Source organism: Ornithodoros turicata, chromosome 1 (genome assembly GCF_037126465.1).
Source record: "Ornithodoros turicata isolate Travis chromosome 1, ASM3712646v1, whole genome shotgun sequence".
Lineage (NCBI taxonomy): Eukaryota > Metazoa > Arthropoda > Arachnida > Ixodida > Argasidae > Ornithodoros > Ornithodoros turicata.
The window spans coordinates 214,843,603-214,861,025 of record NC_088201.1 but is presented as its reverse complement, the minus strand read 5'-3'; the positions used below and the strand labels follow the sequence as shown (position 1 = coordinate 214,861,025).

At 45.0% G+C, this 17,423-nt stretch overlaps 1 protein-coding gene across 5 annotated transcripts in view; it reads right to left on the bottom strand.

Moving 5' to 3' along the window:
• LOC135379041 (uncharacterized) overlaps positions 1-17,423 on the bottom strand; it is a 297,822-nt gene that overhangs the window by 50,950 nt on the left and 229,449 nt on the right. For all 5 annotated transcript variants that reach the window (XM_064612291.1, XM_064612293.1, XM_064612294.1 and 2 more), the window contains 3 exons: positions 10,736-10,923; positions 10,216-10,534; positions 7,342-7,633 (listed from right to left, as the gene is read on the bottom strand). In XM_064612291.1, the coding sequence (XP_064468361.1) occupies positions 7,342-7,633; positions 10,216-10,534; positions 10,736-10,923 (799 nt within the window). The remainder of the gene's footprint in view (positions 1-7,341; positions 7,634-10,215; positions 10,535-10,735; positions 10,924-17,423) is intronic.

Sequence of the window (17,423 nt, the reverse complement as noted above, 5' to 3'; positions counted from 1 at the left end):
ACCGGTACTGCTAAACAACACGGAGAAAACAGTACACATCGGGGAAAAGGCAATCGACTAGGCCTAACCACAGCGTCACAACACTACGCGGCTAACACAAGGCGGGAACCACTAGCCACACGACGGTAAACGTGCGTCAACAGGCTTGGTACGGGACACCGCTAAACAAGTCTAAACATGCGCGTACAGCGAGAAAAGGCTTAACACGAGCACGGTAAAACAACACGCAAACATTGGTAAATCACCCACCTTTTTCCCCTGCGATTGCTCATCAGCCAGGCAGAAACTGAGCGAGCGCGGGGACTGCGGAGAAACCGAGCGCGCGGCTGCTATCCGCAACAGCCAGCCAGAAACTGAGCGAGCGCGGGAACTGCGGAACAACCGAGTGCACGTCTGCTCTCCGCAACAGCCAGCAAGAAACTGACTGGGACGCCGCTCTGCGGCTGCTACGCTTGCGCGCGCGCTCTTAGCGCCCTCTGCGGCGACCACCTGCGAGAGGCTAAGAGAGAAAAGCATTCCTGCGCCCCCAGCTGGCCGTTCTCATTGGTCGTGACATCATCCCATTTTCCCAAGGCTACACCGTTTTTTTTTTCACGTGGTCGACACAAGTGGACAAGGTCAATCTGCAATGAAGCCGCGGCATGACGCCATCATGCACCTGCGTGGCTCAAGGACGCGTACGCTCTAGACAGGGGACCTATTATTTATTGAATCACTATCCCAAGATTATTTCCTTTTTTCTGCTATAACGATTGCATAGGAAGCTATTGCAGAAGAGCACCATGTATGAAAGCTGATCGTAGGAATTTCAAAGTCTTACTAAATGAGACTTGCAAGAGAACAAAATATCCTAACACGTAACTCCATCAATGGCTAATATGAGGACTAGGCACTCAACAAATCAACACAGAGTACGAGTACCAAGGAGCGGAGAACGATGCGTCTACTCTATCGGATAGCCAGGCACGGAACTGAATCATAATGCTTTTTCTCCTCAATAAAGTCATGCATCTGTCCCTCTTGCGGTTGATTTCTGAACTAATTTAACCATAAATTATTATGAATAGCGATATTCCCATTCAGGGCAGCACTATCGACATCGTCAAGACAAGAATGTTCCTGTCGAAAAAAAAGAAAAAATACAAAGCGTCAACAAAGGAAAGCTTGCATGTCGGGGCATGTCAGGACACGTCAGGACAAATCGCACGACTGCTCGGCAACAGAGGAAAACAAACACTTGAACAGTGTGAAAAGACGCTCACCATCATCGGACACGTACACTACATTCCCTCATTGTAAATCCGCTCATCACAAAATCCACCTGCATCAACGAACACCATTCACCAGTGACGAACCACACATACGCACCCCATCAGAGACAGACAGAACCCCACCGAAGCTACGCTGCTCTACTGACGGCCAACGCAATTGCAAGGAGCAGAATTAGCGTGTCCACACCCATCAGTGTCCAAGAGAGAAGTGAATCCTTGCGCCCCCTGCAGGCCGTTCCAATTGGTCGTGACGTCATCCTATTGTCTCAGGGCTACACTGTTTTTTTCCACTAATGCTCCTCTAGACAAGGTCAACCTGAAACAATAGTCTCGCGGTATGACGTCATCATGCAGGTGCGTAGCTCAAGGATGCGTACGCTCTAGACAGGGGACATGTTATTTATTGAATCCCTATCCCAAGATTATTTCCTTTATTCTACTATAATGATTGCATAGGGAACTATTGCAGAAGAGCACCATACATGAGAGGAGATTGTAGGAATTAGGCATTTCATTCCCAAAGTCTTACTATACAGGAAAAAATAGAATAATGGTTCAGCAAGACATGTCCATCGCAAAAGTTAACGCAGATGAGGTAATTGGGATAACCGGTTGTGATGCAAACTCACCGTACATTACCGCGAAAAGGTCCACAAATTCCACAAACTATACCAAACGATACACATAAACGAGCATCCCGAGAAAAAAAAAAGATTTGGTAGCAGATGATCAGGTGGATATCATGGCCCCAGACATACGATGTACTCTCATTAACCTTACTACCGCAACGTCTTTCAATTTTACTTGGTGGGAGAGCGTTGGCCTTTGTTAAATGCTGTTCTGGTATTTTCTCCATGTTTGAACTCTCCCAACTGCATCTGACTTTTACATGGTTGTCGTCGCGTGTCTTTTCACCTCTTCTACTGTGATTTTTTTTACTTTCGGTTATATTGCAGCAGTGATTCTGCTGTGTGCTGCAGTGATTGCTGCAGTGGCAATCTTGGACCCTGCAAGGGTGCTTCATTATACTTTCTTTTTGACAAGCAAATACCACTGAGTCCAGACGAGTGCTGCTTTGTAGCGGTTTTGGTAGGCAGGGAAATATGTAGTCCCTTATAGTCAATCTGCTTCTCTTGTTTACCTAATATTAAATGAGAGCGTCACGTGAGCGTCTTGCTCTTTTTGGATGCAGAACACCTTAAGAAAAGCCGCAGGAGGAAAGGTATTTTTCCTGTGGTAAGTTAAAAACTGGCGGTACTAAAATTGCGGCCAGTTTCAATCCAGCAAGTACTGCGGAAATAGTCAGTGGTGCCTTTTATCGCTCGGTTCGGAAAGTGTACTTCGTTTGAAATAAAAATGTGCCCATAAAAGCGAAAAATGAAAAAAAATAGCGGGCGAGGAGGAAGGGGAGGGTAAGCTCCTACTCTGTATCGGGAACCAGTCGGGTTCGCACCGCGCTCCGGTAACAATACCCAATTTTGGTTCGATGTGCCCCCGATGTTGCAAAACCGGTACCGGTCTGATGTTGGACCCCGGTACTATCGTATCTAATACCACCATTGAAACGAAGTTTTCCTGACGCACTGTGCTGCTTGGGCTGATACACCGTGGGCTGATATAACAGCTGCCTTAACATGGTACGGTGAAGCATATGTTGTAGAAGCATAATTATTTTGCAATACTACTGCTGATGTTTGATGGTAATTGCCTCAGCACGAGGGCCGTTGATATTTCGAACAGAGACTGTTCTTCTTCTGGGCACCATCCTCACCATTGGTATGGTAATTAAAGGGTTAGGTAACCCCTTAAATACCGTGCCAATAATCCGGACGGTGCCTAGGTGAAACATAGGCGGCTCTCGTCCTCAGGCAATGCCCTTAATACTTCCTTGTACTGGTTCGCTGGATTTCTACCAGTGTACGTACTGCTGATGTTGTGCTACATGCCACAGCGATGTGACATGTACAGCATGACAAAACATATTCATCTCCCTTGGTGCAGCCCAACTGACCCTTAAGATCTGAGCTTCCTCTTTCCGAAATAGCAGGGCGCTCATATTCTGAAAAGCAAGTGCTGTGCTGGCAGATCTCATATCTGAATATACCTTGACAAGGGAAGAGTACGAAAAACAGTTACAGTCACAGCCTCGCAAAATCTCATCTACATGTAACATAGGAAATACTTTCGAAAGTATACCCATAAGCTATACTGATATTCATCTACATTTTAGATTAAATCCAGAAGAATCATTGTATCTCGTGGCTGAGGTGGGAGATGTGCCGTTGGAGATAAGGAGGTGCAATAGTAAAATTTAGAGTTTTCTCACACAATTAAATCATCTGGAGCAGTGGTTGAGCGTAACCTCTCTGCATCCAACCATGCCGCGCAGTAATATTTTGAGAGCTGACCAGCTACATTTCATTTCCTTCTTAAAGGGGCAGTAAAATTCAAAACCAAGTTCACTTCAAGTTACGTTACACGCTATGCTAATTTCGTACTTGTTATCATAATGCACAACTTCGATTCCGTTACGGAGCTACACTCGAAACTATGCCGAACTCCTTGCTTCGGCGCTAAGCAGTGAACGTCGTTTCATCTCGTGCATCGGTGTTTTTAGCCCATGCTGCGCGTGCACGCAAGTGCTACGCCACGAAGCAGTCTCTGTAATAAACGTGCGTGTTGCATTGCGGACTGGCGTCGCTGTCCGAAGGATGTGATGATAAATGTTTTCAGTGGAACATTCACGAGAACTTCTGTGGGCTACAATTGAGTGAATCGGTGTCCAAGAATGCAGTAGTGCTCATCTTGCGACGCATATACGGAACACGATCGGGCCCGTTCCAAGTGTACACGGCCACGATAGAAATGCGCGCGCTTCTCCTGCTGTCTCATTGGATGCTGCTAACCTTTGCCTCCGGGGCACCCCCTTCGTTGCAGCCAAAGACGGCTCTGTTTTCATTGAGTTTTTCTTCTAGGCGGTGCCGCAGTGTGACATATTTTTTTCGCGCATCAGACAAATTGAAACATGGGCTTTCATTTAAGAGCAAGTTGTTTTTGCTTTTTCGTTTCCTTTTAAGTCGAACGGAACGTATAGAACCCTTGTCGGAGGCCCCATCTTGCGCCAACAGCAATACTCATGTAATAATAGCAACAACAGGCACATACTTAAACCAACAACTGCCTGCAGTTGCGGCATCAAGAGCACCAAGCATCAAGCCAGCCCTGTGTAGAAATCAGGTCACAGGGATGCACCCTCCTGCGCTCAGCCATTTTCTTTTTGGTAGGGGATGTTGCAAAGGCATGTTTGACATCATGAAAATATGTACCCAGACAAAATAGCAGTATTTCAGGGCACAAAGCAGCTTTTGTTATTTCTTCCTGTGACTGGCGTTAGCACATAAGTACAACTTTGGACATAAGTATCACTCTCGTAACTGTTTCCATTTCCTGCATGTAATTTAGGCTTATGCACACTGAGAGCCGAAACTTTGATGCTGTCTTACGTGTCTTTTTTTGAGATGCCTTCATATTCTGCACAGGACTTGCAATTCTAATTCTACCATCATATTTGTTTTCGAGTCATTCGATGCCCTTTAAATACCGTGCCAATGATGAGGATAATGCACAGAAAAACATCAGTCAAAATATTGGTAGCCGTCCTAAAGAGGCACTTTCCCTCACATTTCCTAACGAGCTCGATAGGTTTTCTACCAGTCTACATTTATGTACAAATATGTTCATCAGGGAGCAATTGCTTCACAAACTACCCGTTATTGCGGACATATTTTCTGTATTGATTGCATTATTTTCTGTATTTTCTGCACTGTAAATTTATCAAGATGAAGCAAAATTTCAGCCATGCTTTGCTTATCCTTTTATTGTGCAGTTCAATGTATGTCTACACCGCATTACAGAGCTGAAACAAGATATGGACAGCAAGAATGAGACAGGTCTCAATATTACACTGCATGACATGAGTTACAACTGGGCTGATCAGGAAAATTTACTTGCAGGTTGTTAGTTTCTAACATGGGGTTGCTGTGGAGCAAAAGGATGGAAAGAGCAGCAATTTATATGGAAGAAACCTGCTTAAATCGGGATAAGTGTGCGAACACATGTACGCTCATATAATTTTTGTTCTACGAATGCAGGCAATCATCTTCAAGCAGCAAGGGACAAGGACACAAACACGCACAACAAGACAACCTACTTCACTATAACAACTGCGTGACAGAATACAGCACATGTGTTTCTTTTATTTGAAGAACAATTTAAGAACACATGCGCAAGATCAGCGCACTCTTCTGGAAAAACTGTGAGCAACTTCTTCAAGTAATATTTTACTTAGTCACCATTAAAGCAGTTGTCATTGTTTCGTTGTGCATGTTTATGTCCCTGTTTCTTCCTGTTGGAGGATGCTCTCTCAATACAAACTACTCCACTTCGCATGTTTGCTCCGAACACAGGCAAGTAGCGAAGCTCACAGTGTTAACAATATACAGCACTGTAAGAAAAAAATTGGTATCCATAGTAATGTAAGATATAATATGCAAATGAAATATGTTATCCTTCTGAATATGTTAGTACCCTCATATGGCGATGGGAAGAGCAACAGCACCAGGTAGCCCAGCTGGTGAACCTTGGACATCTGTGAGAAAAAAACAATCCTTAAATCCGCCGTGTCAATTAAAAAGGGCAAAATCAGTGAAATAGACCCTGTGCTATGAAAAACAACCAAGCTAAACTGTACACAGGATATACCCATGAAGCAACATATATACATAGTATGCCACCAAAGTGTTTGTTGTATGGGTGTCCTTTTTTAATGTTCGCCCTGTACTGTTAGCACTTTTACCATTTTCATTATCTTAGTGCAACATAACCAGCAAGATATTTCACGTAATGTAATAAGCTGGATGGGATGGGACTTGTTCAGATGAGATGGTGTTCTGAATCCAGGCGATAAAAAAGTGGGGTGCTAGTTGTGGGGAAACATGCATTTCGCGTGAGATACAGCAGAAAAGGAAATGCTTGACGCAAGATTTGATACGGAATTTGTAGTTTCTTCCACTTTTGCACACCTTAACGCGGTACTGGAATAACTTGACGATTACATCAGCGATGGCTGCGTGATTTCTATCTATCGTTTGAAAGTGACAACGGGTGCCCCTCAAAGAGATTGAAAAAACACGTTACTGTACCTGTTGTCCCTTCGAGCAGGAAGTTGCAGCCGGTAGAATAGGACGGTGGAAAAAGGGATTATCTGTAATGGGCTAGAACAAGAGTGCTAGCACAGAGCGTCGCTGCCGTGCCCACTACACGGCAACTAAATGCTCGTCTGCTTCCTCTGACTGCAAAACCATATAGGCCGCTGTGTTTTGAAGCACTGAATCGAGGAACTGCTCGTAACTGACGAACGGCGTGATTATCGCGACCAGTTTCGTCTCCGTATCTCCAATATATAGTGTCGTTGCAAAGGATCCGTAGAATAAGGATCACTGTCTTCATCATTGTACTGCATCACTGCTGTCCTCGAGGAAATCTCTGAATAGCGACGACAGGCAACATTAGGTAACAGGTTAGGTAACATTCGCTCGCGTCGAACATGTTGACATCCAAATGCCTTGCAGAGCTTGCAGACGATGGCGGTCCAAAAGCGTACCGGTCCAGATTCTGGAGGCCGCGCCCCAATTGTTACTTAGATAAATAAGTTTCAACGCTTTTTGAGAGAGAAATTAGTGAGAGAGAAATTAGTGGAATACTCACAACATACGGCGTCTCGTCTTGTCGTGTATTACATCGCCTAACAGCTGAAAAAGGCTACTATTTCGTGTGAGAATTTCGATGGAGTGTTCAGCAGTTCATAACGAATAAAATGACTCTAAAGTTTCGAACTCGCCCGAAACGGATGCGACTGTCACTTTAACGGATTCGCAAACGTGCGCACCAGTCGGTTTGGTTGCATCAAAGCTTTATGGATGTGTGAAGCAAAAACGTTTTTTCTACCTACGGCTCCCCAACATACTCTGCTGAGGGGAATGTACGAAAGTTAAATGTAGAGGCATCTTACCACGAAGTTTTCCGTCGAAGCTCGAGTTCTCTATCGCGTCACCAGGTCTAGGCAACAGGAAACATCTCACTTCGGCGAAGCTGGAGCTGATGTTTTCGCGCAGTTCGTAGACTTCACGGGGCAGTGTGTGGTTCCTTTCAAGCCAAGGATCAAGCAGCTCTTGTCCTCCTTCCAGTCCAAACGGTTCCTCTCCAGGATATTGCCAGTCACGAATAAGAAACAGGAGCTTCTGGAACACTTCATTGCCCTGGCGCTCCTTACTTCTTGCCATGCTAGCATACTCGGCAAATAGCTGGAAGGAAAACGACCACTTACATACTGCCGACTGAGGAGACTTAAACACTCTTTCTTTTACTTTATTTCATGTCTTCCTTTTCTCACTTTTGTTCTTTTCGTCATACGATTCTGCTCTAGAAGAAATTCCTTTCATTCACCCATCTTCTCATCGGCGCCACGGGATGTCCACCCCTGAATCATGAGTTATTGCTACTGCTCTTGTTTGAGCGTGAACCTCACGTATCGGTGCCACGTTCATATCTGCCAGAGGCATTTGGGTTTCCTTGTGGAAGCAACAGCAACAGGAAAATAAACCGTCCATCCGTTTGGGGAACAGCACAACCCTGCGTACTTGCGTACTTGTGGTGCAATTTCAATACATAATAGAAGGCGGTTTTATAACCAGAGCAATTTTTCTGATGTTCTTCTCGAAAAGTACGTGAATCTACGAGGGTGGTTCAATACAAAGGAAAGTTTCATTTTATATTTTATTTTCAGTAAGAAACCACATGCGCATTATTCTTCTACATCTCCCGTCGTCTTTGTACTACGCCTTTGGATCGTATGAAGAAAGACGAGGCGGACTTGCCATTTCTGGATGCGTCATCTGTATAGCTGCTACAGACGCAAAAAAAAAGAAACTTCCCGTCTACCAGAGCATAAAAATGGGCTCGAAGGTCTTGAGGGGATACCGCATCTCTTCTTTCCAGAACGTTCGGAAGGCTGACGAAGGTTTTGTTGCACCGGCAGAGATCAGGGTGCTTCCGGTGGTGTTACGGTCTTAGCTACGAAGCCTGTGACTGTGCGTCTCCTCTGCACTACTCGATAGAATCGCTCTCAGGGCGGTATCGTATTTTCCTGAGCAGCGAAGCGCCAGCGTTACCACACTGTGATGTTCCTTTCATATCATCGTTTGCAAAACACAGCCCTGCACGAACGTTGTAGCATTAGGTGGTGTGATGGTGCTACCCTCATCCTGATCCCCAAGTACCTCTCGAGAAACTGCCTCTCGCCCCCGTGATAGAGGACATGCAGCCAGGATGCGACGGCGACATTGGAGCATGCAAGATGGTAGAACAGTCTCTCAAGCGGAAGAGCCCTTCGTCGGCCCGTCCATCATTTAGGCATACTCCACACTCCAACTCCTGCATAAGCTGAGGTCGTGATATCGTCCACATCACGTCCCCATTTTGGGCATGACATTTATTGATGCCACAATCATTATCTGCCGCCGGGAGCATAAGCAATTGTAAAATAAGAGCAATAGGAGACCGCGGGCACCCTTTGCGCGCGTGTTATGTGCCGTTTTCCTGGATCGCGCAGAGTTCAGTTTTCAGTTTTTATTAAACGTTCACTTGGTACAGGGCGTGGGATTATCCATTTCCTGCACTAAATTTTTGCCAAATGATGTTGGGAAAATGCTTCGGAAACAAGGAAGAAAGGCACGTGGCCAATCATAACTCGTTTCAGGATTATACTAGCGTCGGTCGTTTCTTTGACTTTATTTTTGTATATTTTCATTGCACGATGACAATTCACCGCACAGACATATTAGGGAATGATTGCTCACCGCTGATAACGTCGCCGTTAGCCTACCGGGCCTACAGGAACCTATGGCAGCAAATGTGACTCAGAATCTTCTCTGCTGATAGGGTGAAGAAGACGCGGTGAGATAGATAGGGTGAGGAAGTGCGGTAGCCAACCGGAAACCGGTGGCGGTCTAGTAATGCTCGCTATTAAGGATCTTTAGTATGCCGTTGGTAAGGTCACCGTTATGCTACTGTGCACGCTTGCACAAATGACAGAGTCGAATCTCCTGATTGGGTGGGGTAGACGCGGTACTCTACCAGAAGCGGTATGCTAAAGTCGTTAATATTCTTCGTAGCGATACCTGACGGACAGGTTGATCAATTAAACAAAGTCTTGAGCAACTTGATATGCCTGCTCATTGCTCCTTCAAGAACACGCTTCGAGAAGAATACGTCCCGTTCACGAGCTCGATAATAGCAACACATGGAGCTATGAGGCAATCTTAATTCAACAAAATTATTCTGTTAGTTTAACGCAAAGATTTTGTTCACTTAGCATTCGCCCACATCCCTATGTGTAGCTGTTATCACGCTTCGAAATGAGAGCTTTTTTTTCTCTCTCTCTCTCTCTCTTTTCAGTGTTGTTATTAAGGTTGATGGGAGCTGTCAAGATACCGGTCTCCAATTGTCAAGAACTGCTCATCTGTCGTATTTCATTGTCCACCTCTGTGTAGAGAGCCAGTTGTCCATGCGACGACAGCAATTTCTTTAATAATAGTTGAGGTGCCTGCTCGTGTCTGGTTGTTTTTGGTTTGGCGAACCAGATAACATACAACGTATGACTAGCTTTTTGCTCGAACGGCACGAATGAAAGGGGTCACGCGACAAAAAAAAAGACTAATATTCACTCCATTGAACATCGAATTACACAGTACGGACACTGTTCAGCGACAGTGGGCTTTCTTTGGAAGGTTTGGGCACTAACCGAATAGGTTAGGAATGAATTCAGTGATAACATCAGTAGACAGAACATGATTTTCAAATAACGACATACATGACTCGTACCCACCTTCAGGTGCTCCAAATCGGACTGGGTTATTTGTTTGTTGAGGTTGTACACTTGGACAGAGCTCAGCAGCATGCTCACTGAAAAAATTGTGACATTTCCTTCCAGCGTGGACCTGTTGTCGAATGCGCCTTCCGTGTCCATGAGGACTACAGCCACGAGCCCGTGTTTCGGGGTCTTGATTTTGAAAACTTTTCCCCACAGGTGAATGCCAGTTGTATGTCTTTTGCTGCCGTATTTCCAAGAAAAGCCTGTCAAGGGTATATTGTCCTTGTCCATCCAACCTGATGGATGCGACGACGTCTCCAAGTGTTCCAGATACCTGTCATGCCAAAGAAAAGAAAACAAGAACGCACTGATGACAAAAATGTAAGCTCAAGTCAGTGCGCTAAGGTAAGCTCTAAGACTGCGTTTCCGAAACGGGGTTCGGCGAGCCTTGTCGGTTCCGCGAACAGAATGCTGTTCAGCACCCGCAACTGTAGATTGAATGGCTACAAAGCCTCCCTATAGAACATGTCTGCACCTGATACAGAAGCCGAGAAGGAAGGACTTTCCGAGGCGGAATCCTCCTGCCACTGACAAGACCACCACAGGGAGGTCTGCAACAACGGGGTCGGTGAGAAGCCGTGCCAAGTTATCATTCCCTAATTCCAAACAGTCCGGGTTATGGCTGGGGCGCACGATGACCGGATATGCTCCAGAGTCCATTCCCTGCAATGGAGTCTTATTCATCCATTCAGCGTGAGTTAGCGCTGTGCTTGTCATAAAACCTCTAACTAGCATATACACTGTTGCTTCTTGGACGATGCCATATTGAAAGCGCATGGGTATCTAGCCGGAGAAACACGTCCAACCAGTTTACCGGAGAATCCAGAGAGGAGGAAAGCGCAAGGGTTGTGTGCTTCCTCAATGATATCGCTTTCCTCCTTTCTGGCTTGTGCTGGCTGCAAAGCGCTGGGTGGCTGGAAAGAAGATGATGTGAACAAAGTGCTTCCTTTCCCATCCTTTACGAAATTTTTATGATGTAACCATAAGGAGCTACCTAGATATCCTTTGAGCAGGTGGGTTATGCCGGCTTTCGGAGAGCTTGTGAGATATGTTTTGGCACGAAAACCGTTCGGTTTGTCAAAATTTACGATGCAACGAAATTAATTATGTTTATTTTATTTTATTTAGATATACTACAAAGCCGTCAAAGGGTTCAAGTAGGGTGGGCCATAACGTTTCACTCAAAATGGCATTCAGAATAGACACACATAGACACACCTGCAAGCACATGCATACAAATACAAGAGTGTGAAACATTTGGTCAGACTCAGGTGATCCCGTCAACAAAGTGCTGTAATTTGGTTACATTATGTACGGCCTGTGGCAACGAATTCCAATCGCGAATAGTGCGTGGAAAAAACGAATACCTGAAACAATCTACGCGTGCGAATGGTTCTTGGAAAAGGGTACTATGAGAGCTTCTTGTAGGACGAAGTTCGCGAAACCGTGTGTAAGAATCTATGTCGATGTTATATATTCCACGCACTATTTGGTACAAGAATTTGAGTCTCTCCATCCTAAATCTGTCCGGGATGCTGCCTAAGTTTCCTCTTTGCTATAACATTGTAATAGAAGTGCCGTAACTGTTAAAAATAAATCTCAGTGCTTGATTTTGAACCTTCGTTAACTTGTCATAATTCCTCTTGGTAAACGGATCCCAATTTATGGGACGTCACGGTGGTGTCCAGGTGGTGTTGGGCGTCGCCTCCTTCGCTTCGCTGCATGCCGTTTGTTTTATCGGTTTCACTTACTTGAAAAACAACACTCGAAATAAACACTCGTTTTTGTTGTCATGCAGGCAATTCACGGCGAGCGGTCTTGGAAAGTACGCGACAACACGACCGCTAATGATTTACCGCAGTGTTTTCCACTGGTTCCAAGGAGTACTGCTACTCGATTACGCATCTGTCGTCACGCCAACGTGCTGATGGTCTGATACACTTTTGTTACCAGTCTTGGATGATCACTCGTGCAGTATCAAACGTGGAACACGGGCACACCGGGGTCTTCCTCACGCGGAAGTTCTCGAGCACAGCGACAGTTCCTCACCTCTACACTTGTGTGATGATGTGATAACAATATATCAAGTCCAGCCTAATGGCGCAGCGCCCCCATCGTCTACTTCGATTCGTTTAAAAAAACATGCTTCCTTTGTCGACACCAGTGGAATCGGAAAGAACGCTACAACAAGATCGCTAATGCTTTACTGCAACGCTTTTTCAGGTGCGTGCCCACAACTTATTTTCCAAAAGAAGTCACAGTATAGGGTTTATTCACTGACGTCACATCGCCGCCATACTGTAGGTCCCTCGAAGTCATGTTCCCGCATTCTTTCGCTGCCATATGCTTTTTGGATGACTATTAACGTCGAAAAAATGGAAATTGTTTGGATATGCTACAAATCACACAGCACAATAACTTTGAAACTCCAGATATACGGTGAGTACAATATGGGTAGCGGCTTGGATGGGACCTACAATATGGCGGCCGATGCAGCACGGGAGACTATTTTCGGCTGTAGCAGGGGCGCGAAGCTGTAGTAGAAATCTATTGTAGCTGAAAACTCACGTGACCTCCGGAGCTGGACCAATAACTGAGGACTAGCCACCATATTTTTTTTTCTTTTTTGATTATGTCGCGAATGATGTAAATGACGTGTTATCCGTTTCTCTCACACTACTCCCCTCCTCTCTGCTCTGCTTCCCGTCCTCTTTGTTGTTCCTCGTTTTTCTTCCATTCACTGTTTTTTTGTTCGCGTTTGTCGGATTGCAGTGGGAGTTACAGGAATACGACTGAGCCTTGGTTGTTCTTGTCACATGAAGTATTCTATTGTGCGACATGCGGTTATACAAAGCAAGACGTATACAGCATGACTTGCTGTAACGAAAACAACATGACATTAATATTGCTCCGGAATTTGCTTGAAGAAGCCTGATAATGTCAGACTGCCTCTTGCAAGGACTGCTACTGGGGGCTGGAGCTCAGTGGCTGCAAGATGAAAATTAGTATCAGATACACAGCTATGCATGTGAAAGTTGCAATTTAAACAGAAAGAATAAAGGTGCTATTGAACGCTAAAAATAAGAACGGTGGTTGGGTTGTGAGAAGCTCGTAGCCATGGGGTGTGATGAGCGACCTTAGTACAAAAAATACATTTTATTGCGCTACTTCACAATGATATATTCATGCCGAATACCCTGACGCTTTGGCGCTACGTACTGAACAGCTACTAAGTCAACGTCGGACGAAACTTGTCGAGCGAAATCACCGAGAGTCAGACTTACAGTAGCGTCATATGGTATGAGCGCCATATGGTATGGTATAGCGTCTTATGGCGTCATAGCGTTTATATGGTACGACGTGAGCGGGTGTTTAATCATAACATTTAGATGATAATGTTTCACGAACAGAAATATAGTCTACCGTCGTATCTGCAACCCTACGCTGTCTGTCTGGGCCAGAGCGTATTCCGGTCCCGATTTACTGACTGTTAAGCAACTTATTCACAATACACGAAGTGAATGCGGTGTTGTAAGGCAACAAGCAATGACAAATGACTTACCTGTCGGCAGTCGTTGACCGGGCGTTCGGACTCTCGAATCTTTTCTACACCAAGAAGCAGAGCAGAAATGTGGCGTAGTCATCTCACTTGGCAGATGTGACTGTTCAAGGGCACTCACATGACACAGCTTGCGTTTTTAAACAGGAAAAATCACAACTCATACTCCAACCCAACCGCTACATAACACGAGCCGTCTGTAACGGACGCCGGCGACTCCATGGACGCCGGTTCCAACCGGCACAGCCGCCGCGCTGTCGCCTGTTTGAGCGCTCGCGAACAAATTTGAAAGCGGCCAATCATCGCTCAGAAAACGAATTCATTCTCATGGGAACCAATCAGTAATCACTAGCCACCGGATGTCTCCATGACGTTCAATTTATGACGTTTTCTGACGTCCGATGACGCGAAACGCATGAAGTGCCTCACTTTATCCCACAATGGAACTGGCGAGTTTCGGGCCCTTGGCTGTAGTTCGAGTCACACAGGCTCCGCCTCATGGCGTGCGTCATATGTCACGTGAGAAGGGACAGAGACAGCAAGGGATGAGGCAGAGATGGCAGGAAGAGCAAAGGCGGGGAGGTGAGATTGGTATGTTCATGGCGGCAGAACTGTTTGCAAGTAGGGCAATTTATGAGAGTTTTTGGGGAGTTCTAACTACAAAAAAGGTATTGAGAGTGGTTATATGTACGCAGCCCGTCAGATTGAGCACACGATAAACATTCCGTTAAATGTTCCGTTGAAACAGTCAGCACTTCCAACACGTCATGAAATATTATTTACGCCGTTGCCTGTGTACTGCTGTCCGAGGCGTGTTACCCCATTACGGCTTTTCGAATTCAGCATTATGTATTCGGTGCACGGCGATTTTCACATTTATCTTACTTCACAAAATAGTATAGATTATCATGGCTATGTGTAACTTTTGTAGGTGTAACGTGTTTACTCTCATATTAGCCTCTGTGAAGTAGGGTAGGGTCCTGAGGCTACTAGGGGTAAACATCGCACATCATCATACTTCTCTATCATTTATTATGGTTGTTGTACGTGCTTCCGAATTTCGAGATATAGATATTAACAAGAACAGATACAGAGAAACTCTTTCATTAAATGGAATAGAATAATCATATGGGTATATTGCCCTCAGTCTATTCTTTCGCTCTTTTATTTTATTTTATGTTTCCAGCGATTTGAGCACACATTTGAATCACACATTACATTACAGACATAACTGCTTGCTCACACCTGTCGCACTTAGTCTAAATTGTATTACTGCAGTTGTCCGTGTGTTAAAGGGAAGGTCTCCTAGAGTAGGGGCGATTCCGAAACTTAGCCAAAACTATCTTCACAAGTACTGTATACACATACAACCGTCAAACTTTCATTCAGAATAACCAAGTGGTTTTCGAGAAATTTGTCGAGACGTGCCGTAATAGCAGACGACGAAAGCTGCGCTTCTCTCATGCAACGTCACACATGACGTCGGCCTGCGGGTACATCGCCGTTGTCACGGTAACTAACTTGCAGAAGCACCTTGGGACAGGGAAGGGTAACGTTAATGGTAACGGAAACAGGAACGGTATATTACCGAAATTGGAGATGATAACGTTAACAGAAACGGAAACGCATACCACGTTCCTCCATTACCGGAAACAGAAACGGAAACGAATTTGTAGTCCGGTATTGAATTCGGTTAATAACTATTGCTGTTGTGCGATGACATTTGAATGGCTTTTCATTTTTTTTTGTTTTTTGTTTTGATGACTACATTCCCTGTAATGCTCCACATACTGCACGAAAGCAATGAAGGAAAGCGCAATATTGGATCTCGAGGGTGCATCCGTCGCTTACCTCATCCCAGTCCTCATAACTCCAAGACATCAACACATTACTATACTCCACCATAGCACGAGGATGACAGCCTACTATTTAGTTACTTATTTTGTTTGTTCTTTTTTTCTAATTTCACCGTGGCCATGACAGTATTATTTACTACTGAGAGCGTCTGCTTATGAATGCGACATTGAATGAAGGTTACGCCCATCTTGAGTTGCTGGATTCTGAGTGACTTAAGACTGAAGACATGTTCCTACATTTTATTTTTTTATCTTGCAAAATGTGCGCGTCCCAACGACGTAAAATTACTTGTGTAGTGTGTACGCGTGACACCGAAGGCACTTACGCAAAACAGGGTGCTGACGGAGACCGAAGGGCTTTCATCTCGCAGCTCTGTAACAACCGTTGCATTACCGGAAACAGTAACGGAAACGTAACGGAAACGAAATTGAATGGCCAGTATCAGAAACAGATAACGGAAACGAAATTATAGCAGTAACGAAAGTAGAAACGGTAACCAAAATACGTCCGTTATCCTTCCCTACCTTGGGTTGAGTCATCCCCTTTGCTCTCGAAATGGGGACACTCAGGCATACAGGGTGTCCCAGAAAACGTGTCATTGAATTATAATAAAAAAACTACGCCACCTAGAATCATGCGGTCAACAGCGTTTGTTCTTATTAGGTTTTTGCCACCTCCTAATGTGAATGTCATGTACTCCAAGTTTAATTATGTAAATATTTGCGAACTGAACTCGGAAATTTGCCAAGTAAAGGTCACTTTTTTACCCCACCAATATGAAGAGCGTGCCGAATTCACTCAAATCCATGATAATTCACAGTGATATTCACGAGCTATCCCATCGGAAAAAATACCCGAATATCATGTTTTTCGGAGCACCGGACCATAGCGCGCGATGACTTTTTGAGCGCAATCGCTCTCACTGCGACGAAAGGAGGTTCCGAAGCCAGCCCACAGAGTGATAGTAGAAAAAGTAGATGTTCCTAAAATTGGGAGAGGGAAAGCATTATCCCAGCGAAAGTCGAACGTGATAAGCCCTGCCTGTTTTATCTCTTTCTGCGATGTCGGGGAGGGCTGGGTTTCCAACCTCCTTTCGTCGGACTGACAAAGATTGCGCTGAAAAATTCATCGTGCGCTATTCTGTGCGACCTCCGTAGAGCATGATGTTCGGCTATTTTTTCCGATGGGATAGCTCCTGAATATCTCTGTCAATTATCACTAATTTGACTAAATTAGACACGCTCTTCACATTGGTGGGGTAAAAAAGTGACCTTTACTAGGCAAATTTCCGACTTAAGCTCGCAAAAATTTACATAATTAAACTTACGTTACACGACATTCACATGAGGAGGTGGCAAAAACCCAGTAAGAACAAATGTCATTGACCGCATGACTCTAGGTGGTGTAGTTTTTTTATTATAATTCAATGACACGTTTTCTGGGACACCCTGTATATCTCCGCGATCGGAGAATGTAGCCCGTGCATTGACTGTGGGGTCTCCGACAGTGTGGCGCATAATCGGATACGTGGAAGCTAAGTCACGTGTTTTCTTTCCGCGGTTTTTAGACACGCACTCCCTCTCAATGTACGTCGTCAGTGACACTTCATTTCGAAACATGATCAGTGTGCAACGAGGAGTGTAATGGAAGCGCGCGTAATATATTTTTGGTCGGAGCTGTAATGCGACCGCGCGTGCCGGTGGCCGGCGACTTTAGATTTGTGATTGTGGGTGGGGTTGTCTTGCGA